Source organism: Microcaecilia unicolor, chromosome 6 (assembly GCF_901765095.1).
Source record: "Microcaecilia unicolor chromosome 6, aMicUni1.1, whole genome shotgun sequence".
Taxonomy (NCBI): domain Eukaryota; kingdom Metazoa; phylum Chordata; class Amphibia; order Gymnophiona; family Siphonopidae; genus Microcaecilia; species Microcaecilia unicolor.
Genome location: NC_044036.1, coordinates 155,760,273 through 155,783,849, shown reverse-complemented (window position 1 = coordinate 155,783,849; position 23,577 = coordinate 155,760,273). Strand labels below are relative to the sequence as shown.

The following is a 23,577-nucleotide window of genomic DNA, read 5'->3' as shown; positions in this document are numbered from 1 at the left end:
AATACTAGTGCTCCTAGGAACACTCCCTCACTAGTGCTCTGCTAGAAACAGAGGCCCAAAATGAAGCTGTCTCCAGGAGAGAAGCTCCAAGGAAAGAAGTTCTCCCAAACTGGTGGCTGGGCTGCAGTGCCTGTGGGGGAGTCCTAGGGAAGCAAGGAGTGGCCCTAGTTCAGAGATTTGCACCCTGTAGATGCCCAGGGATTGCATGAGAAGGAACAGAAGACTGCAAAGATATGAGTGCCTTTATTTTCTGAGTGTCCTAGTTGGAGCCAGGCCTGAACTTACATTTGACTATCTGGAATTGTACTGAAGAAGGTAGAACTGCTAAGAGAGAAGGAAGTAAATGTTATTGGGGCTGTGGCTCAGGGTTGGAGTCTGTGACAGGGGAACGGACTGTATTGCTTTAATTATTTTCCACCAATAAAGTTTTCCTTTGACTTTGCATTGCAAACTGCCAATGTCTGTGAAGTCCTGTACCAACCATGAATCACAGCAACCCGCCTGCACTTTCACAGGTAAGTGTATACTTATGCAAGTGCTAGTATTCCGTAAATTAACACACATTGAGGGCCCCTTTTACCAAGCTGCGGCAAAAGGGGGCTGGCGCTGGCACGTGTTTTACATACATGCCGAGGCCCACTTTTATGCAGCTGGTAAAAGGGAAGGCCTCGCTTTCCTGCAGGAAATGGCTGGGTAGCAAGAAAAGCACTTGCCGCATAGCCATTTCAAGGGGAGGGGAGCCCTTACCACCACCCATTGAGGTGACAGCATGGTAGGGGTAGGAAGTACCGCCGGGCTGCAGCGGTACTTCCGTTATAGCGAGCGGTAAGCCCGTGTTGGGCATACCGCTGCTTAGTAAAAGGAGCCCATGGAGTGTATAAATGTGGCTGCTCGGTTATAGAAATTCCCTTTACACGTGCACTACGGCACGTGGAAAGGGAAACTACTGGGAAACTACTGGGAACACTCTCAAAAGTTACTGCAAATCCTTACCACACTTTAATAAATAAGCCCCTTAATGTATTCTACATGAAACAAAATTAAACAAATGGCAGCCCATTTCTTCTTCACAACTTACTTGTTTAGACTGGTGTACCTCCACATTCCAAATCTCAAATTTCAAACAGTTCCTTTATCAATTCAGCACCATGTAAACAAAACCAAGAGCCAGAACACAAAATATTGATATATATCTCCCACAAAAATGGGATAATAAAACACTAATTGAACTTCAGTATTCTTAAGGGAACTGATTACAGTGTTTTACAAAATATACACAGTGTGACAATTAAGTTACGGAACAACTAAAAGAAGGCTTTTCTTGTCTCATTATGTACAATAATTCAGATCTATGTCTGTGCTGAACAAGTGAAAAGACTCATTTCTCACTGTTCTAATCAAATGGAGATAGTAAATTTAAAAAAAGAAATTAGAAGGGCCTGGAAAGTCAATTATGTTACTTTGAATAGCTGGTGCAATGTATGCTACTGAAAAAAGTAAGTGTTCAGAAAATGTCAATTGTAAACCACATTTTTATCCAGTCAATCACATCTTTGTCAATAAAGTTCAACTGATATAAATAAGTCATTAAATATTTATAGTATATGATGCAGCCAGCCTACAGTGTTGCTTGATGTGAATAACATTTATACATTATGAACACATGTATAAAGAAGAAATTTAAGAAAGATATACATTGCAATCCTACTTTTACTAAAAATGAATTCTTTCCTATGCCTTTTACTCATCTTCTTACTGTTGGAGCATATCACATAATTTTTTGCACTTCTCAGTAGGTGGACAAAAAAATTTCAGATACCATTTAATTACCAATTTCTGTCTTCTGCCTATGCCTTTTGAGCATTTCTTAGCCCATATGATCTCATGCTTGCTTTGAAAGGGACAATTTTCAACCAGGTCAAGCTAGAAAAAAACTGTCCTCAAAATTGGAAATCTCTTCATTTTCAGACTCTAAGGGGTCCTTTTACTAAGCTGCGGTAAAAAGTGGCCTGCAGCAGTGTGAGCAGTGTGGCCTGCAGCAGTGTCTTTTGGGCGTGTGCTGGGCCATTTTTTACCGCATCTAGGAAAAAGGGCCTTTTTTAAGGGACTGGAAAATGGATGTGTGCTAAAATTGAAACCAGCGTGTGTCCTGAGACCTTACCACCACCCATTGAGCTAGCGGTAAGGTCTCACATGCTACCCTCCCGGTAAGCATGCAGCACGTGCCAACTGCTGTTTACTGCTGGGTAAGCAGCCAGTGGTAGAAAACAGAAAATTATTTTTTACCACGGGATTTGGCGCACACAAAATTCAGAATTATTGCCCGGTTCATGCACTAGTCGGGCAGTAGTGCCGATTTGGTGCATACTGTACTCACGTAGGCCCTCCCGCCTTTGTAAACGTTTCTCTAAAAAAACCCTACATGCAAATTTGTTGTTCAACTACGTTCACTAATGCAGATTGATCGTCTGCCCATAAGATTGCTACTAATTTGGACTGCAACTGGGGATACAGACTAGACAATGCCAGTGATCACAGGTGAGTTCTGATTTTCCCTTCATGTCTTCACAAGTAGTAAGGTAAAATTATGTATAATCATACCTGATAATTTTCTTTCCATTAATCATAGCTGATCAATCCATAGACTGGTGGGTTGTGTCCATCTACCAGCAGGTGGAGATAGAGAGCAAACTTTTGCCTCCCTATATGTGGTCATGTGCTGCCGGAAACTCCTCAGTATGTCGATATCAAAGCTCCATCCGCAGGACTCAGCACTTAGAGAATTACACCCACGAAGGGACACTCTGCCCAGCTCACCACCGCCGAAACGGGGGATGGGAATTAACCCAGCTCATCCCCACACAAGTGGGGGAGGGGAATCCGTCCAGCTCATCCCCGCGGAGCGGGGGAGGGACACCACACCCGCCGATGCGGGGGGATCTGGCTTATCCTGCAACCGCAACCGCGGGAGGAGCTGACTGACCCTAACACCGCCGAAGCGGAAGGGGTACAAAGCTGCCCTACAGCCGCACGAAGCGGGAGGGAGTGCCGGCAGAATTTTAAGTCTCAATCCAGCCCCGTAAAACGGAGGGGAGAGGAATGCAGCAGCTCACTGTAACACAAACTCGTCTCAACTCTTGAAGAATCCAAGTGAAAAAACTTGAACACGAAGTCTTTCTGAAGTAACTGAAGACTAAACTTGAACCTGAAATGCAACCAGAATAAAAACAGTACAGATATCTGGGAGGGGCTATGGATTGATCAGCTATGATTAATGGAAAGAAAATTATCAGGTATGATTATACATAATTTTACCTTCCATATCATCAAGCTGATCAATCCACAGACTGGTGGGATGTACCGAAGCAGTACTCACCCAGGGCGGGACATTGAAATCCCTGACCTCAACACTGAAGCTCCAAACCAGGCCTCCGCCCGTGCAGCCACAGTCAAACGGTAATGCTTGGAGAATGTATGAGCCGAAGCCCAAGTTGCCGCCTTGCATATCTCTTCCAAGGAGACGGATCCGGCCTCTGCCATCGAGGCCGCCTGAGCTCTTGTGGAGTGAGCCTTCAGCTGGATAGGCGGCACCTTCCCCTCGGCCACATAAGCCGCTGCAATGGCTTCCTTGACCCATCTTGCCACTGTAGGCTTAGCAGCCTGCAGACCCCTACGAGGACCTGCAAACAGGACAAACAGATGATCTGACTTCCGGAAATCATTGGTCACTTCCAAGTATCTGATGATGACTCGTCTCACATCCAGATATTTAAGAGCAGAGTACTCCTCTGGGTAGTCCTCCCTACGAAAGGAAGGGAGACAGAGCTGCTGATTCACATGGAAGCGAGAAACAATCTTGGGCAGGAAGGAAGGCACTGTGCGAATAGTCACTCCTGCCTCAGTGAACTGCAGAAAAGGCTCTCGACAAGAGAGCGCCTGGAGCTCGGAAACTCTTCTGGCTGAAGTGATAGCCACCAAAAAGACTGCTTTCAACGTCAGGTCTTTCAGAGATGCCCTCGACAAGGGTTCAAAAGGCGGCTTCTGCAATGCTCTTAGCACCAGGTTGAGATTCCACGCAGGCACCACTGAGTGCAGAGGAGGGCGCAGGTGATTAACTCCCTTGAGAAAGCGCACCACATCTGGCTGCGAAGCCAGGGAAACACCCTTCAGGCGGCCCCTGAAGCAAGCCAGAGCCGCTACCTGGACTTTAAGGGAACTGAGCGACAGGCCTTTCTCCAGACCTTCTTGCAGGAACACCAACACTGAAGAAATTGGAGCAGTGAAGGGAGAAAGTGAGCCTGCTTCACACCATGCTGCAAAGATACGCCAAACCCTGGCGTAAGCAGTAGAAGTAGAGCGCTTCCTCGCTCTCAGCATAGTGGCGATGACCTTGTCTGAGAAGCCCTTCTTCCTCAGACGCTGCCGCTCAATAGCCAGGCCGTAAGACCAAAGGGGGAGGGATCCTCCATCACCACGGGACCCTGATGTAACAGGCCCTGCTCCACTGGCAGCCGCAGAGGATCGTCGACTGAGAGCCTGATCAAGTCCGCATACCAGGGATGTCTGGGCCAATCCGGACCCACCAGGATTACCCTGCCGGGATGCTTTGCCACCCGGTCTAGCACCCTGCCCAACATGGGCCAGGGCGGGAACACATAGAGAAGCTCTTGTGTCGGCCACTGTTGGAGAAGAGCATCTACTCCCAGGGAACGAGGGTCCCGTCCTCTGCTGAAAAAGCGCGGCACTTGGCAATTGGCCGATGACGCCATCAGATCTAGGCTCGGCTGGCCCCAGCGCTTCGTGATGTCCAAGAACGCCTGAGCAGATAGCTGCCACTCTCCGGGCTCCAAGGTATGGCGACTGAGAAAGTCCGCCTTGACATTCATGACTCCGGCAATGTGGGCCGCTGAAAGCTGCTCCAGGTTCGCTTCCGCCCACCGGCAAAGATTCATAGCCTCCTTGGCTAGAGGGGCGCTCTTGGTACCTCCCTGGTGGTTGACATAGGCCACAGCCGTGGCATTGTCCGACATGACCCGTACAGGCTTCAACACCAGTACCGGGATGAACTCCAAAAGCGCCAACCGAATGGCTCTGAGTTCCAGGAGGTTGATAGACCACTTTGCCTCTGCAGGAGACCAGAGCCCCTGCGCTGTCCTCCCAGCCCGACAGCGAGGCGTCCGTCGTGACGACAATCCACTCTGGGGTCACCAGAGGCATTCCCGCAGACAACTTGTCTGTCTGCATCCACCAGCTCAGTGCCTTGCGCACTGCTGGGTCCAGGGGAAGGCGCACAGCATAATCCTCCGACATCGGAGTCCAGCGCTGCAGCAAAGAGTGTTGAAGTGGTCTCATATGAGCCCTGGCCCAGGGCACTACTTCCATCGTGGCCGTCATAGAGCCCAACAGCTGCACATAGTCCCAAGCCCGAAGAGGAGAGGCTACTAGGAACTGGTCCACCTGAGCCTGAAGTTTGACAATCCGATTGTCTGGCAGGAACACTCTGCCCACTTGGGAGTCGAATCGAACTCCCAGGTACTCCAGGGACTGAGTCGGGCGCAGCTGGCTCTTCTCCCAGTTGATGATCCATCCCAGGGAGCTCAAAAGAGCAACTACCCGGTCCACAGCTTTGCCGCACTCTGCATAAGAGGGGGCTCGGATCAACCAGTCGTCCAGATAAGGATGGACTTGTACCCCTTCCTTTCGTAGGAAGGCCGCGATGACCACCATTACTTTGGAAAAGGTCCGCGGAGCAGTAGCCAACCCGAATGGGAGGGCTCTGAACTGGAAGTGTCGTCCCAGGACTGCAAAACGCAGAAAGCGTTGATGAGGAGGCCAGATGGGAATATGCAGGTACGCTTCCTTGATGTCCAAGGATGCCAGGAACTCTCCTGCCTTCACTGCCGCTATAACAGAGCGGAGAGTCTCCATGCGAAAGTGCCGCACTTTCAAGGCCCGATTGACCCCTTTGAGGTCGAGGATAGGCCGGACAGAACCTCCTTTCTTTGGTACCACAAAGTAAATGGAGTAACGTCCCTTGCCAAGCTGACTTTCTGGCACCGGAACGACCGCGCCCAGGCGGATCAGATTGTCCAAGGTCTGCTGTACTGCCACAGCTTTGACCGGAGACTTGCAGGGAGAGAGTACAAACCCGTCTTTTAAGGGTCGGCAGAACTCTAGCTTGTAGCCGTCTCTGATGACTTCCAGCACCCACGCGTCTGAAGTTATTGTGGTCCACTCGCCCAGAAACGAGGACAGCCGTCCTCCAATCTGCACTGGGGCGTGGACCAAGGCCCCGTCATTGGGTACGAGACCCTGGGGGAGGACCGGAGGAAGCACCTCCGGGACGGCGGTCTCTGCGAAAGGAATGCTGCTTGGGGGAGAAATTCCTCTTAAAGGAAGAGGGGGCAGAGTAACCAGACTTGCCCGGGCGGTACCGACGGGCTTCCTGCAACCGTCCTCTGAAGGTACCGGGACGAGTACTAGCTCGAGCCCTGACCTCTGGTAACTTCTTGCCCTTAGACGTGCCGAGATCGGTCACGATTTTGTCCAGCTCGACCCCAAAGAGCAGCTTGCCTTTAAAAGGCAACCTAGCCAGTCGGGATTTAGAGGCGTGGTCAGCAGACCAATGTTTCAGCCAAAGCCACCGCCGCGCAGAGATTGTCTGAGCCATGCCTTTCGCTGAGGCCCTCAAGACATCATACAGCAAGTCTGCCAAATAGGCTAAGCCCGATTCCAGGGCCGGCCAATCAGCCCTCAAGGAATGATCCGAGGGGGAAGCCCGCTGCACCATAGTCAGGCACGCCCTGGCCACATAGGAGCCGCAAACTGAGGCCTGCAAACTTAAAGCAGCCGCCTCAAAGGACGACCTTAAGGCCGCCTCCAATCTTCTGTCTTGGGCGTCCTTTAGGGCCGTGCCACCTTCCACCGGCAACGCCGTTTTCTTAGTCACCGCAGTGATTAAAGAATCCACGGTAGGCCACAGATAGGCCTCACGTTCACTCACCGCCAAAGGATAGAGGCGGGACATAGCCCTAGCCACTTTAAGGCTCGCTTCTGGGACATCCCACTGAGCCGAAATTAAGGTGTGCATGGCATCATGCACGTGGAAGGTTCTAGGCGGGCGCTTCGTCCCCAGCATAATGGCAGAGCCAACAGGGGCTGAAGGAGAGACGTCCTCCGGAGAGGAAATCTTTAAAGTGTCCATGGCCTGTACCAACAGGTTGGGCAAATCCTCTGGGCTAAAGAGCCGCGCTGCAGAGGGGTCATCCGCTCCATCCGAGCGGGGATCCGTCTCCTCCAAGGAATCCGCAAAGGACCGTTGGGAGACCTCAGACACGCTGCCCTCATCTACATCGGAGGAGACAAATTCCTCCAAGGCCTGGGAATCAACCCGAGGGCGTTTGCCTCTGGGAACCTCAACCTCTTTTCCAGACGAGGGAGCAGGGGCAGCGTTGTGCATGAGGAAGGCCTGATGCAGCAGCAAAACAAACTCGGGGGAGAAACCCCCCAGACTGTGCACTTCCGCAGCCTGGGCAACAGCCCTAGACGCACCCTCAACCGGCGCTCGCAAGAGCGGGGGAGAGACATGCTGCGCATCCAAAATGGCGTCCGGCGCGACACTCCGCGAAGGAGCCGCGCGGGAAGAACGGCTCTTAACTTTAGCCGCTTTTGTGCCGTCGCCCAAATGAAGGGCGTTCATGGCATTAATGTCTCCAACCTCAAGGGCGGCCCAAGAAGAAGCCGTCCGAGCCGCGTGGCCGGCCAAGATGGCGGAGGCGAGGAGCGGGGGATGGGCGTTTATGGCGGGAAAAACCGCCACGCCGGAGGAAGGACCGGGACATACATCGGTCACGAAACTGTCACCCGACAAGGGCGAATCAGGCTTTAAGACCCCCGCATCCCCTCTAGACGCGCTCAAGCGATCCGGGGAGCGACCCTTTGCGCTCAAGCGATCCGGGGAGCGACCCTTTGCGCCCTCGCCCTCCGACGCCATATGCCACGAGGAGAAGAATCGGGGAACCCCCTGCCCGCTATAAAAAGGTAAAAATTACCTGCTGTCCGCTCCGAGCTGTAACGACCTGGTGTCCCAGTGAGTAGCTGCAATAGACGCTTAAATAAACGTCGAAATAAACGCCTTTGAGGACGTTCAAAATTTTTTTTTTTTTTTTTTTTAACGGAGCCAGCGGGAGGGGGGAGAAAAGGAGGGACCTGGCACCACCAGGTTTGCACTTGCTCAAAAGAGCCCTCAACCCCAGGCACTCAACAAAACCTAAAAATTAGGCTTGGAGGCCTAGCCAGAGCTGCTGCTGTGTGTGACCACCACCTGCTGAGATAGAGAACATACTGAGGAGTTTCCGGCAGCACATGACCACATATAGGGAGGCAAAAGTTTGCTCTCTATCTCCACCTGCTGGTAGATGGACACAACCCACCAGTCTATGGATTGATCAGCTTGATGATATGGAATCACCTTTGCTTATTCCATGCTTTCTTGGAATTATTTCACTATTAACTTCTCCATACCAACACTGCTTTGATTGTTATTGAACAAGGCAATTGTTTAGACAAATTAGGGCATATAAGTTTGCACTCACTAATGGCAGGCAGGAGTTCCAAGTGGTTGTGTCATCACTGCTTGTACTTATGTTGACATTGCAATGATCAATCTGAGATGCACTTAGGCAGTGTGATGTCCCAGAATCCTCTAGTTCTTCACATTGTTGTCTCCTCAAGCTAGCCAGCATTTGAAGTTCTGATGCACTCATTTTGTTACACTGATAATTTCTCCAGTTGTATCCCTTACAAAATTCAAGTAAATGTTTAGTTAAATTAATGCTATGATTATATGTAGTAAAAAATGAATAGACCTGATACAATTCAGTAATATTTCTGACTAAAATATTTTAGATAAACAGAGCACATATTAGTACACTTTCACAGATGACAAATATAGAAAATGTAATGCTAATCTGGCTTGTTAGCTCAGTGGTAGCTTTGTGGTTTGATTTCTGAGCCTGGTTTCCACTCCTTGGACTGGTGGCGGCAGATTTCACAGTTCACAAAAGGAAGAGAGTCGAAGTCATTGCATAATGACATCATCTAGTGGTCTCACCTTTTGTTAGTCAAGAGATTGGTTATTGGTAGAAACTGTATAACCCTATAGGTGCCATCTTTTTTTTTAACCATTTCATATATGTTGGGAAGTAATGCAGCATTATACTGTAGAGCAAGTTACCAAATTACACAATTTATTTATTTCAATCGGATCCTCTCTAAGTTGAGGGCTAGAGCATATAACATGCACATTTATGTAACTTAAATTAAATTTTCTCTATTATTTCCTTTTCCTGCTCACAAATTTTAAATATTAAAAAAAAGAAAAATAGAAAGGCTGGAAAATTTGCTGAAGGAGTTCCAGTTATAGTGCAACTAAGATATCTAGGGGTCAAAGGCAGTTATGAATTTACCAGTGGCTGATAATTGTCTAACTTCCTTATTCATAGATATGCGAAAGCTATTTGGCTAGACCAAGGCTGAAAATATATCTAATCACCATAGCACTATAAGAACAAATCTATAAGTGGGTGCCTCCATTTAGGTGCCCCAGTGCTACGCAAAGATCCTGTTCTATTACGACATTGGGGCTCTCAAGTTCTCTTAGATCTATTGCAATAACATCAGCCATAGATATGGCATTTACTGTGGTTTGTGACAAGGCTACATCCCCGATGTATAGAGTGAAGCAGCAGAACAATGAACTACATATCCCAGAATGCATTTCCAGTCCTAGCAGTGAGATCCCAGGGGATAGGCAAGCTGGCCATATACCGTCTCTGACCACAAGCGGGAGGGTGAATGAAGGAGCCAGTTCCCGGGACCAGCAATCTGTATATCATGCTGCCCACCTGTAATAGGGAGGGGTGGGCTGAGAAGCAGGAGGAGGATTGGATGGAAGAGGGAATTAATCAGCCTGAGCAGGGGAAGAAAGCAGAACGGAATGGGAGCTTGAGAGCTGAGGAAGGCAGCCCCTGAAGGTTTGGAACCTACATGGTTTTGGGAATTTATTTTGGTTTAAACCCTGCTTAAGTAGAGAAGCCTGGTTTTCTTTTGGGGAAACCCTGAGTGGTGGGGGAATTACTACCCTGTTTTGAAACCTGATTATTGTGAGAACCTCTGAAGTTGGAAGGCTTGTTTATGAAGGAGGGCTGCCTGGTGGGAAGAGGGGTTCAGTTCAGGAGGAGAGGAGCAGTGCAGGCTGAAAATCCTTGGGCAAGACAGGTCCCTAAAGAACTGAAGCAGGCTGAAATACCTTGGGTGGAAGGAAGTCCCAAAAGTATTGAACCTCCTGAAAGTAAAGGCTGCTTGGTGATTAACACTGTCTTGAGGGGAAATCCTGCTTGTGGGACAAGTACTATTTGTTTGCTACTGACTGGGACCAAAAAAGCAGGGATTTCCAAAGGACTATTGCATTCCCCTCCGGGAAGGGGGGCAAAGTCTTTGTGTAATTGGCTAATGTACTAAGCAAGGCAGAACAGCCCTGCATGGGAAGCAAGTCTCTACTCTGGAGTGAAGTTTTGTTTATGAATCTGGAAAATAAAGGAATGTTTTGAAGTATTTCCTGGTGGCAGTTTTGGGAAGTTCTGGCTATTCATGGGAGGCAGCTTCCTCCCCCATACTGGAGCAGCGGGCCCGTTTACAGGTTGCATAAATTTATTTGGATTTTGCTCACACCTTTTTCAGTAGCAGCTCAAGGTGAGCTACATTCAGGTACACTGGGTATTTCCCTGTCCCTGGAGGGCTCACAATCTAATTTGGTACCTGAGGCAATGGAGGGTTAAATGACTCGCTCAAGATCACAAGGAGTAGCAGCAGGACTTGAACCAGCCACCTCTGGATGTGAAGAATGATGCTCAAATCACTAGGCCACTCCTCCACTCCAATAAATGCAGAAGGGACGTGTACAACTGACAGTATTAAATAAGTTGCATATATGGGAGTCCCATCCCTGCTCTGTCCATGTATATGGACATCTCTTGCATTTACACATCATTCTGTTTATGAACACAGGCCCCAGTTATAGGATTGCCCTTTAACTATTATTATTATTATTAATTTGGATTTTGCTCACACCATTTTCACTAGTAGCTCAAGGTGAGCTACATTCAGGTACGCTAGGTATTTCTCTGTCCCTGAACACTCATTATCTAATTTTTATACCTGAGGCAATGGAGGATTAAGTGCAGGAGAGGGACTGGAACCAGCATGTGAAGCCCAGTGCTCTAACCACTAGGCTACTCCTCCACTCCACTGTACGGTGAAGGGGTAGAAGGAGGGCAGAGTGAGGGCAGGAACCAAAAATATCTGTAATGTGATGATAGTCAGTCATCATATGAATAAGCCACATGTATACAGCTCTGGCATATTTCTCCTTAACTAAACGGGCAACAGACAGTTGACAATGAGGGGCATTTTCGATATGACGTCTAAGTCCAACTTTGGACGTTTTGCAAAGAAGGTCATTTTCAAAAAAGAAAAACGTCTATCTTTTGTTTTTGAAAATAGGTTTTGTGATTTGGACGCTTTTTTGGTCCATTAAAAAAAAAAAAAAAAAAAAAAAAGTCCAAGTGCAAAACGCACAAAATCAAGCCATTGGGATGTAGGAGGAGCCAACATTTTTAGTACACTGGTCCCCCTGACATCCCAGGGAAGCAATAGGGGGCACCCACCACTAGACTACTCCATGGACCTGCATGCTGTTCTAATGAACCTGAATATAACACCTGAGGCTGGCAAATAATGTTTTTCATCACATTTTTTGGGGGGGTGGGAGGTTAGTGATCACTGGGGGAATAAGGAGAGGTCATCCCTGATTCCCTCCAGTGGTCATCTGTTTATTTAGGGCACCTTTTTGTGACTTATTAGTTATAAAAACAGGTCTAGCTCAAAAAGTTATAGTCCTGGATGTTTTTGTTTTCTTCCATTATGGCTGAAAAACGTCTAAGTCTCAGGAACGCCCAAGTCCCGCCCTGACCACGCCCCTGATATGCCCCCTTCAGATCTGGACGAACTTCTGACGGACTTCAAAGAAAAACGTCTAAAAATAGGTTCCAAAAATACTGATTTGGAAGTTTTTGTGAGGAAAAACGTCCAAATGCTGCTTTATACCACTTTTTAGATGTTTTGCTAATGAGTCCAAATATGTATTATTCACCACCACCAATTATACATATAGTGGCACTGAATATATTTATTAATTTAAACTTCAGGATTGACATTATCAATTAAATTTGGTCAATCGGTTGACTGAGTAACTAAAGGGGCAGTTACGTTTTCACATGGGTGATGTGAGTGTTGGATATCTTTGTTCTTTAAATACATGAAGTAATCATTTAAACACTGTGTTGTCTCCACCCCATGATCCAGCATCTCACTGTTCTCTCTCCACTCCACTTAGTCCTTTATCTCAGTCCAGCATCTCCCCATCTCTCATCTCCTTCCCCTGTGCAGTCTAATATTTCCCTGTCCCTCTCCCCCCCACCAGATTTCAGAACCTCCCATACCCTCAGTAACCCAGCAAATCTCTTCTCCCCTCTCTCTTTTTCTCACCTCTCCCTTGCTGCTGCAGTCCAGCATTTCCCTGTCTCCCTCTTCCTTATTCACCTAGAGTTGTAGGATAGTGCAGAATATAAATTTTTGAAATAAATAAATATCACATTTCAGCAGTTTTCCTACCTTTTCAGTGTGGTTGGAAGAAAGGAAGTGCAGGACTTTTCAGTGTAGGCCATGCTGGAGACCTTCCATGTCTCAGCCTACTCTGACTCAGGGCCAGATGCACTAAACTTAACGAGCCAGCAACGTGGTTTTTAAACCAGTTCTAGCCAGTCTAGCGAACAAGTAGTAAAACAAGACATGCACAAAATGGTTCTCCGAGCCATTTTCCTGTCATGGTAGCAGCTAACGAAAATGGAATGCAAATGACCTACAGGTTATTATAATGCGCTAATTAGTATTATAATGCACATGCAAGGCAGATGCACAGCCATTTTCTGACCCCATGCACCGTGGAAAACCTAACGGGAGGTCTGCACCTCCCGTTGGGGCTGCGCGGGACCCATGCAGAGGAGGATGCCCATCGCAAAAATCGGAAGAAAAAAAAAAAGTCCAAGTGCTTGTCAGGGACGTCCTTTCAAGTGCCTAACACTTGGACGTCCTTCACTCAAAATAAAAAAAGGATGTCCCTGACGAACACTTGGACGTTTTTTTCTTCAGATTTTTTGATGGGCGTCCTTCTCTTGGACGTGTTTTTCTTACGTGCCCGAAATGACCACCGCCGAGAATCGGGACGTGTGAGGACGCCCAAATCAAAACTATGTGGACGTCCCTTTCGATTATGCCCCTCCAGGTCTCTCTGAGCCAATCACAGCGCGTTTAGCTGACACCAGTGACAGCTAAACATGATGTGATTGGCTGAGACCTGGAGGGGCATAATCGAAAGGGACATCCAAATAGTTTTGATTTGGACATCCTCACACGTCCCGATCCCCGATTCTCTCCGGCCTGTCATTTCGGGCACGTAAGAAAAACACGTACAAGAGAAGGTCGCCCATCAAAAAATCTGAAGAAAAAACTGTCCCCAAGTGTTCATCAGGGATATCCTTTTTTTTTTAAAGTGAAGGATGTGTATGAAGCCGTCTTTGGTATGTGCAGAGCAGCCATCACAACGCTTGGCTGCTCTGCGCATGCTCAGCTGGCCGACTGGCTTCCCCTCCTTAGGACGGAAAACACGTGCAAATGAGTTAACAGTGAGCAGCTCATTTGCATGCGATTTCCTTCATGCATGCCCGTTTTTTACCAATTCACTAAGGGATCGGTAAGGGAAGGGCTCATTCCATGGAGTTAGTGCATCTGGCTCTCAGACCTCCTGTTATGGATTGGGTGAGGAGACGTCAAGTCTCCAGCGTGACCTTGTCTTCTTTTCCATCTTACTTCTCCCTACTGATGATGAAATGTGTAAGAGAAGGCATGTGAGCTGGAAAATGGGGCTGGCTGGAACTGTGTGTCACACCCCTAAATGATTGTGACTTGGTACGTTTTATAGAATACGTACTCCAGGGAGCTATGGCCTATAACCTGTCTCAGTTTTCACATGGATGGTTAAGATTGGTGTTAGTTCTTCACATCTGTCACACTGTTTTTAATCTGTGTTTTTCTAGATTTAGAAAACTTGTCAGATTAGGATATTTTCTGCTGTTTAAAGATGAATGGAGCGATATTTGCATTCTGGTAGTTTTAAATGATTTATTCAGAATTGTTTGAGTGTAGCTATACGTGCGGAAAAGTTTAATTACTAGCTATCTACATGCTTGCAATATTACCCAAAGGGCTGCACTTCTTTCTTAATTAAAAAATATTTGAACTTAATAATAAAGAACTCTATTAAACCATGAATAAAACATTGCAAGCAAGCAAGCAAGCTTTTGAAGTTTACTAAGTGGTTAGAAATCAGAAAATCAACTTTATTATTAGTTTCTTAAAGATTACACACAGTAAAAATACATGCATATTTTACAAGTGGGTACACACTCGCACTCATGGACATAACTCATAGAATACTAAAACTTACACATTTAGGCATCAGCATTTACACCAACTACCCGTACCTGACTGCATATGCATGTATTTGTCTGGTTATTCTATAAAGGAAAGGGAGCACCTACTTTCCTTTATAGGATAGGCTTTCAATAGGTGCCCTCTAGGTGCCCCTTTGTTGAATTGCTTTCCATGTTTCTATGGGAATAATGCTTAGTATATAGATGACTATATACTGGAAGCTCTTTGTAGCGAGGACTCATAATATGTAATTTACTGTAAAACATTATAGTTGAGGGCATTATATAATTGCAAGTAATTACATAAATTAGTTAGTTAGTTAAATAAGACCAAGCAAAAGCCCAAGCCCAAAGCAGCAATCACTTACAGATGGGTCAGCTGTTAGTCTTGAATCTTCTTTTGGGATTTCCTTCACAGACCTTTTATTCATTGACGTTCTTATCTGGCTGACAGGCATATCTTTCAGTGTTTTAGAAGTGTTTGGAATTTCTTTGGAAAATTCAGGCCAGCTTCCAGTAGGAGAAAGACTAGGAGTAGGCATCATTTTTTTCTGAATGTTGTCTGCGTCTACTTTTTTCACATATGAAATCTGAGGGTTTGACGACATGATTTCTTTTTGGCTGTCTTTATCAGATCCTCCAGAAGAATTACATTCATAACTCATTGGGGTCCTTTCCACTGAGTCCTCAGCAACAGTTGTTGGAGAAGATGATTCCAATTTGCTGTATGCAGTTTTGGGGCTGGGGGTACATCTGATGAAGACACTGAGGCTATCCTAAATTGGAAAAGCAAAAGATTTTGATTAGCAATTGATGCCACTAAAAATGGAATAATTTTAATAGTAATTTTAATTAATTTATTGTCCACTGTACATACAGAGGGCAATTTTAAAGTCATTTCTGCAGGAACAACTGAGGCATCAAAGGTAGATGCATAATTTCAAACACACCCTAACCTTGCCCCCAAGAATGCCTCCTCCTACTGCAGACAAAAATGTACACAGTAACATAGTAGATGACGGCAGAGAAAGACCTGTACGGTCCATTCAGTCTGCCCAACAAGAGTGTACATGCAGGTCCACATAATGGACCTACATGTACACTCAATCCACTTTTATTTATTGAGAGTTATTAACTGCCTTTATGAAGAGATTCACCCTTTTAGGGTGGACAATTTTCATAAAGCCCATGTTCACAAATAAAGCAGTGTGTAACTGCAGAAAACCACCCTCCCTAAGCACAGTACCCTAATTATACAATAAAAAAAGAGACAATTAATGAGAATGTGCATAATGTCAACTCATCTGACTAATGATTTGTGTATATGGTGCTTGGAAACCTTATACTCTGTTCACAAACCCTCATTAGAAGAAAAACTCTATATAAAAAGTCATGGTCTCCTCTTTTGAAAATTCTGATTCTGGTCTATAACACTGTGTTACTGTTAGTATTTAATTATAACATTACTACACAGGTTTGTTGCAAGAATAAATATTTTAAATGGAAGTAGGCTAATTTATAATACCACAACCGCCAAGCTAGTCAATTTAACTGACTAATTTAATACTTTGGCTCCATAACACTCTATCACAAAGTATTTTATGTTTGGGTCAGGATGCGTACATCTGAAAAACTTTAAATTACCTTTAGGTATTAAAATTTGTAAGCTGCCTTTGTGAAGACAGAACATTCAGGACAATGAACAGTAAAATCAGATATATAGTGTGAATTAAAACAGACCATGACAACAACAACATTAACAAAGCACACCTTATACACCGTGTCTACACCTACAGGCTCACAACGGTTCACTGCAAAAAAACATTACACATTATAAACAAACTCACATCCCACACATCCCAAATACAATTCTACATATTACATAAAATTCAAATAATGTAATACAAAAATTCAAGAATAATTCTGAGAAAAAAACCTCAACTCCCATGTTTACTAAGGTGCTCTAGCAATTTCTGCATGGCAATGCTGACATAGCCTATTCAAAGTGACTGGACTGTGTCAGCGCTAGTGCAACTTAGTAAATGGGGAGGGGGGGAAAGACTTGACTAATTTCCTAAATCTCAAATAATTGGTTCCAATCCAGATAGTAATAAGCAAGGTATTCCAAATAGGAACCACCGCCAATATGAACAATCTTTTAGTTGTAGAGGCCAAACGAAGTTTAAGAAAAAAAGGCAAATGTAATTTGTTCACATGAATAAACCTAGTAGTTCTACAATGCTGAAGACAAATCAAAATTGAAAAATATTTCGGACAGAATCCATTCAAGATCTTGAAAATAAAGCATAAGTCTTTGAAATGAATTCTAGCCTGAACAGGCAACCAGTGTAAAGTCTGCAATAGTGGTGTAACATGGTCATATTTACTTTTGAAAAGAATTAATCGGGCTGCTGTGTTTTGAAGTAATTGAAGTCTTGTTAATGATTTAGAAGTTAAGCCCAAACTGAGGGGCCCTTTTACTAAGCTGTGTCAATGCCTACAAGGAAGTCAAATGGTCTCACTTCATCTCAGCAGACTGGCTAGTCACTTCAAGAAACTAAGGAAAGTAGTACGTTATTTTATTTTGTTATAGTTGATTGAGTGAACTTTGAGCCGGTTTTTTTGAAATGCTTGAGATGGGTTATAGATATGAAATGCACTTAATATACCCCCAGATTCTATATATCACGCATGGAGGGGCATAATCAAAAGGGGCACCCAAGTTTTCCTGAGGACGTCCTCGCAGGATGTCCTGGCAAAGGGGCGGGGAAACTCGTATTATCGAAACAAGATGGGCGTCCATTTTTCGTTTTCATAATACAGTCGGGAACGCCCAAATCGCGAAATTTAGGTTGACCTTAGAGATAGTCGTCCTTAGAGATGGTTGTCCCCGATTTTCAGTGATAATGGAAACAAAGGACGCCCATCTCAGAAACGACCAAATCCAAGCCATTTGGTCGTGGAAGGAGCCAGCATTCGTAGTGCACTGGTCCCCCTGACATGCCAAGACACCAACCCGGCACCATAGGGGGCACTGCAGTGGACTTCATAAATTGCTCCCAGGTGCATAGCTCCCTTACCTTGGGTACTGAGCCCCCCAAACCCCCACCAAAACCCACTACCCACAACTGTACAACACTATCATAGCCCTAAGGGGTGAAGGGGGGCACCTACATGTGGGTACAGTGGGTTTCTGGTGGGTTTTGAAGGGCTCACATTTACCACCACAAGTGTAACGGGGGAGGGGGGGATTGGCCTGGGTCCGCCTGCCTGAAGTGCACTGCACCAGGGACCTGCATACTGCTGTCAGGGAGCTGGGTATGACATTTGAGGCAGGCAAAACATATTTTTAAAGTTTTTTTTAGGGTGAGAGGGGGTTAGTGACCACTGGGGGAGTAAGGGGAGGTCATCCCCGATTACCTCCGGTGGTCATCTGGTCAGTTCGGGCACCTTTTTGAGGCTTGGTCGAAAGAAAAAAAGGACCAAGTGAAGTCGCCCAAGTGCTCGTCAGGGACGCCCCTCTTTTTTCCATTATTGGTCGAGGACGCCCATGCGTTAGTCACGCCCCAGTCCTGCCTTCGCTATGCTTCCGACACGTCCCCGTGATGGAAAGCAGTTGAGAAGTCCAAAATTGGCTTTCGATTATACCGATTTGGGTGACCCTGGGAGAAGGACGCCCATCTCCCAATTTGTGTCGAAGGATGGGCGCCCTTCTCTTTTGAAAATAAGCCTGAAAGTGTTCCGTGCCAAAATCCAAGCATATTCTATAACAATGCATGTAACTTAATTGGTTTAACAAGCAAATCAGCATTAATAGTACTTAAGTAATAATGAGCACTAATTGGCAATAATTAGATTGTACGTGCACAACTTGCTAAGTGTATTCTATAACGCAGAGAGACTAAATTCTAATGTGCTAAGCCTAAAGGAGCATGGTTATGGGCAGGGAAATGGGTGTTTTGTGGGTGTTCTAAAATTTATGTGCACTGTTATAGAATATGCCCCTATGCATTATTTACATCGCGTTTTCCTTGGTATAAATGGATGCACGTAGTTCTAGGCGCTGGGATATCAACTAAGCGTATTCTGTATACCGCACTTAAATTTAGGTGCTGCCTATAAAATACACTTAGGCAGAAATTTGCTCTGTGTGGATTTTTCAGGCACCATATATAGAATGTGAACCTTAATGTGCACTTAAAAAAACACACTGCTTGTTGTTGCACTATTTCTACTTGGAGTTTTTGCCCAATGAATGAAGCCCAAGTTTTCACCCTATTAGTGGTTGCTTAAAAAAGGTTTGAACACATTTCTGGAGAAAAAGTCCATAGTCTGCTATTGAGACAGACATGGGGAAGCAACTGCTTGCCCCAGGATTGGTAGCATGGAATGTTGCTGCTAATTGAGTTTCTATTAGATACTTGTTACCTGGATTGGCCACTGTTTGGAAAACAGGATTCTGGGCTAGATGGACCATTGGTCTGGCCCAGTATGGCTACTATTATGTTCTTATTTTTTAGCATGTGGTTAGGGTATGCACATTGGGATTTTACTGCAGGATGCCTCAGCGTGTCCCATGGTAAGTCCTTTTAAGCTGAAGTAAACTTAGTAAAAGGACCCCTGAATTAAACCGTTAAGAAATTTAGGGGCCCTTTCACAAAGCAGCAATAAGCCCTATGCGGGCTTACCACACATTAATGTGGAGCTACCACCAGCCCAATGTGCGCACTGGCGGTAGTTCCAGCACAGAGTGCGCTATTTTCCATGCTAAAGAAAATAGGACTGCAATTTTTTAGCATGGCGCTAACTTGGTGGTGATCCTCTTCCAGCCTACCTTTTCATATCTATCCTATCCCTACACACTTGAATTATACCATCCTATCCTCTTGAGAGTCTGCTGTACCCCTACACATTCTTTCTGGTAAATTGTCTTTTATGTAGCAATAAAAACAGAGAACTAGTAAAAGTCACTCAGTAACAACCCTGTAAGTTCTATATAGTAGCCACTGACATAAAATGGTCTTTTATTTTAAAACTTAATGGCCTTATAAAATCTTAATGACTGCAAAATGGTCTAGATAATCTGGTAAATTATTAAAACAAAGTCACACTCTTTTTGTAAAAAGGAAATTCAAAAACTTTCGTTTTCCAAGTATGCAGCCTTTATTTCTATAGGTATCCATCTATTGCTTTCAGGAGTTAACAATACTTATTTTTAAATCTAAAGATTTTGAATATCCCTGGGGCTTAGAAACATTTGTTTGCTAAATACCCAGCCATGAAATGATGCCAAGAACATCAATAAAGACTGGCTGATTAACTGTAGCATAGCATATGTATACTGAAGATGAGCAAAATTTCCCTGAGGGCTCACACTTTTATTTCTGTATTATATTTCTGATGAGGATATGCAGATGGGCATTTGGACAATAATTTCTCGGTACATAAAACTGATTATTCTTGCTGGGCTGCAGTTTCAAAAAGATCATTCTAATAGTTCTTGAGGGCCACCCACTTGAAGCAAGCAAGACCAAGTTTCTTTGTATACTTTGCATAATCTTAAGCATGTTAGTCAGATTTAAACTGCTTTTTAAATCATGGGCAGAAATGACACCCCTGCAATGTGTCTGGGAGGGAGGGAGGGAACCAAAACAGTGGAGAAGACAAAACAGGAAACGGAAAATGCTTAACAGTCCTTTACTTTAATTTTGTATGACTCAACACGGGCCGTGTTTCTACTAAAGTACCTGCAATCAGGAATCTACAATATAAAATTAAAATTAGGAATCTGAAATGTAAAATTAAAATTACAGAGACATCAATAAAACAATTCAAAACCATATTACTTTAAAAAGAATCTCGAAGACATTTCACCCATTAGATTGTAAGCTCCTTGGAGCAGGGACTGTCCTTTTTTGTTAATCTGTACAGCGCTGCGTAACCCTAGTAGCGCTCTAGAAATGTTAAGTAGTAGTAGTAGTAGAAGATACATCTAAAACAAAGAACCATCATATGGATCTAAATGTAAATCTAAATGTAAATCATAAACATATAAATATCATAAAAACATGATTGTCAGTACAGATATAAATACATAAAAACAGTAATATCCATTAATAATGAAAAATGAATAGATAAATGTCAGTAAAATCTTAAGGATAAGACTTGTCTCCTGTGCATTTATGTAGCATAGGTATTTAAATGTCTCCATCATATCTCCCCTTTCCCGCCTTGCTTACAAAGAATACTTATTGAGATCTTTAAGACTGTCCCCATACACTTTATGATGAAGACCACTCACCATTTTAGTAGCCACCCTCCAGGCCAAGTCCATCCTTTTTATGAGCTTCTTTTACAAAGCCGTGCTAGCAATTCGCACCCGGCAAATTAGAGGAAGCCTATAGACTGAATGGGCTTCCTCTCATTTACTGCGCGGGAATCGCTAGAGTGGCTTTGTAAAAGAAGCCCTACATATTTTTGAAGGTGTGGTCTCCAGAACTGTACAAAATATTCTAAATGAGGTCTCACCAGAGTCATATACAGAGGCATCATCATCTCCTTTTTCCTACTGGCCATTCCTCTCCCAATGCACCCAAGCATTCTTCTAGCTTTCGTCCTCACTTTTTCTACCTGTTTGGCCACCTTAAGATCACCACATATGATCACACCCAAGTCCCACTCCTCTTTCGTGCACATAAGTTCGCCACCCCCTAAACTGTACCATTAACTTGGGTTTTTGCAGCCCAAATGCATGACCTTAAACTTTTTAGCATTAAATCTAACCTGCCAAATTCTAGACCATTCCTCTAGCTTCACTAAGTTCTTCCTCAAACTATCCACACCATCAGGGGTGTCTGCCCTATTGCAGAGGCAAACCTTACTAGACAGCCCTTCAGCAACATTGCTTACAAAAATGTTAAAAAGAACCAGCCCAAGAACAAAACCTTGCGGCACACCACTGGTAACATCCTATTCCTCAAAATGAGATCCATTTACCAATACCCTCTCGTCGCCTTCCACTTAATCAGTTCTTAACCCAGTCAGTCACTTTAGGGCCAATACCAAGGGCACTCAGCTTATTTATTAGTCATCTATGTGGAACTGTGTCAAAGGCTTTGTTAAAATCTAAATACACTGCATCTACCGCTCTCCCTTGATTCAACTCTCTGGTCACCCCAATACACCACATCTATCATTCTCCCTCGACCCAACTCTCTGGCCACCCAGTCAAAGAAATTAATCAGATTTATCTGACAAGACCTGCCTCTAGTGAAACCATGTTGCCTGAGGTCCTGTAATCCATTGGATTCCAAAAACTTTATCTGTTCTCCATTTTAAAAGCTACAGACGAGCATAGCTGTACTCCAAGTAACCGAAAAAGACTGAAAAATACTAAGAATTAAAGGGAAGAACAAAATAAACAAAATGATGAAGAAAAATGAAAAAAAAAATGAAGGACCACAAGGGAAGGCACAGAAAAAATGAACAATTTGCACTGAGTTGAGAAGATATTTCCTCTCAGCTCCACGGAAAAATTATGACTGAGGGACCTATACTCGGATGTATAATCTATATATATATAATCTATAATGTATAAACCATGAATAATCTAACTAGCTTTCGCAAAGCTTTGAAGACACATCTTTTCAATAAAGCCTACAAGAAACATCCTTAATGAAACAAATCATTCCTTAAACCACCCAAGTACATAAAAAAAACACCTCCTTACCTAACACCTGCCATCTAAACCCTCTTTACCTTCAGCTTACTACCAACTGTATTTCAAACCATGTAACGACTATATCATTATAACACTCTGTAAGCCACATTGAGCCTGCAAAAAGGTGGAATAATGTGGGGTACAAATGCAATAAATAAATAAATAAAATGTGTACTATCTGGCCCCATTGCTTTGTCCATCTTTAGTTTAGCCAGCTCCTCATTTACACAGTCCTCTGAAAATTGATCAGGGACTACCACCCTTCCATTTCCTATTTGTGTTTGTCTTCTGAAGTGCTGCTGCCGGCCCTTCAGCTGTAAACACTGAACAGAAATATTTGTTAAGCAATTCTGCCTTATCTCTATCAGCTTCTACATATTCCTCCCCTTCATATTTGAGTCTCACAATGCCACTTTTCCACTGCCTCCTACCATGAACATATCTAAAAAATGTCTTGTCCTCCCATTTTACCGTATTGGCTATTTTTTCTTCTTAGCTTTTACATCCTATATAATAATTCTCACCTCCAACAGGATGTGCTTGGGACCGTGCCTGCCGGAAGTGGTCTGCTAGGCAGGCATGTTCTGACCTCAGTGACAGACAATTTGGCAAAGCAAAACAATCTGAGTGCTGGCCATTAGGACACAGGGTTGATAGGAGAGTTTTAAAAGACTGAAGGAACCGAAAGTGTTAAATGGGGGGAGGGGGGGGGGAGTTCTGAACCACTGAAAGACATGAACATTTGGGAACAATCTGAATGCTGGCCATTAGCACACAGGGTACATAGGAGAGTTTTAAAAGACTGAAGGAACCAAAAGTGTTCGGGGGGGGGGGGGGGGGGGGGGGGGGGGAGTTCTGAATGAATGAAAGAAATGAAAATTTATGAGAGGAACTCAATCTGAATGCCGGGCATTTGTACACAGGGTAGATAGGACATTTTTTAAAAAAAATGAAGTACGTGAAAGTATTACATCTTGGGGGAGGGGTGAGGAGGAAAGCGGTGGGGTATCCGGATACTGGGCGTTAGGGCCACGGGGGTACATAGACTTTTGAAAGCCTTAAGGAACCCAAAGTGTGGGAAGGAGGAGGAAAAGGAGGGGAGGGAACGGGGTGAGGGGCATTAGGAACAGGGGAGGGGGCCCTGTCACACACTCTCATTCTCACACACACACACTGTCACACAGCCGCACATTCGCTCTGGCTCTCTCTCTCAAACATACACACTCCCAGGAAAACCTTGCTAGCACC

At 44.7% G+C, this 23,577-nt stretch overlaps 1 protein-coding gene across 1 annotated transcript in view; it reads right to left on the bottom strand.

The window, feature by feature from the left end:
- C6H3orf67 (chromosome 6 C3orf67 homolog) overlaps window positions 1-23,577 on the bottom strand; it is a 223,410-nt gene that overhangs the window by 50,968 nt on the left and 148,865 nt on the right. The window contains exons 14-15 of the mRNA XM_030206446.1: window positions 14,978-15,385; window positions 8,595-8,798 (exon numbers count right to left, since the gene is read on the bottom strand). Coding sequence (XP_030062306.1) covers window positions 8,595-8,798; window positions 14,978-15,385 — 612 coding nt within the window. The remainder of the gene's footprint in view (window positions 1-8,594; window positions 8,799-14,977; window positions 15,386-23,577) is intronic.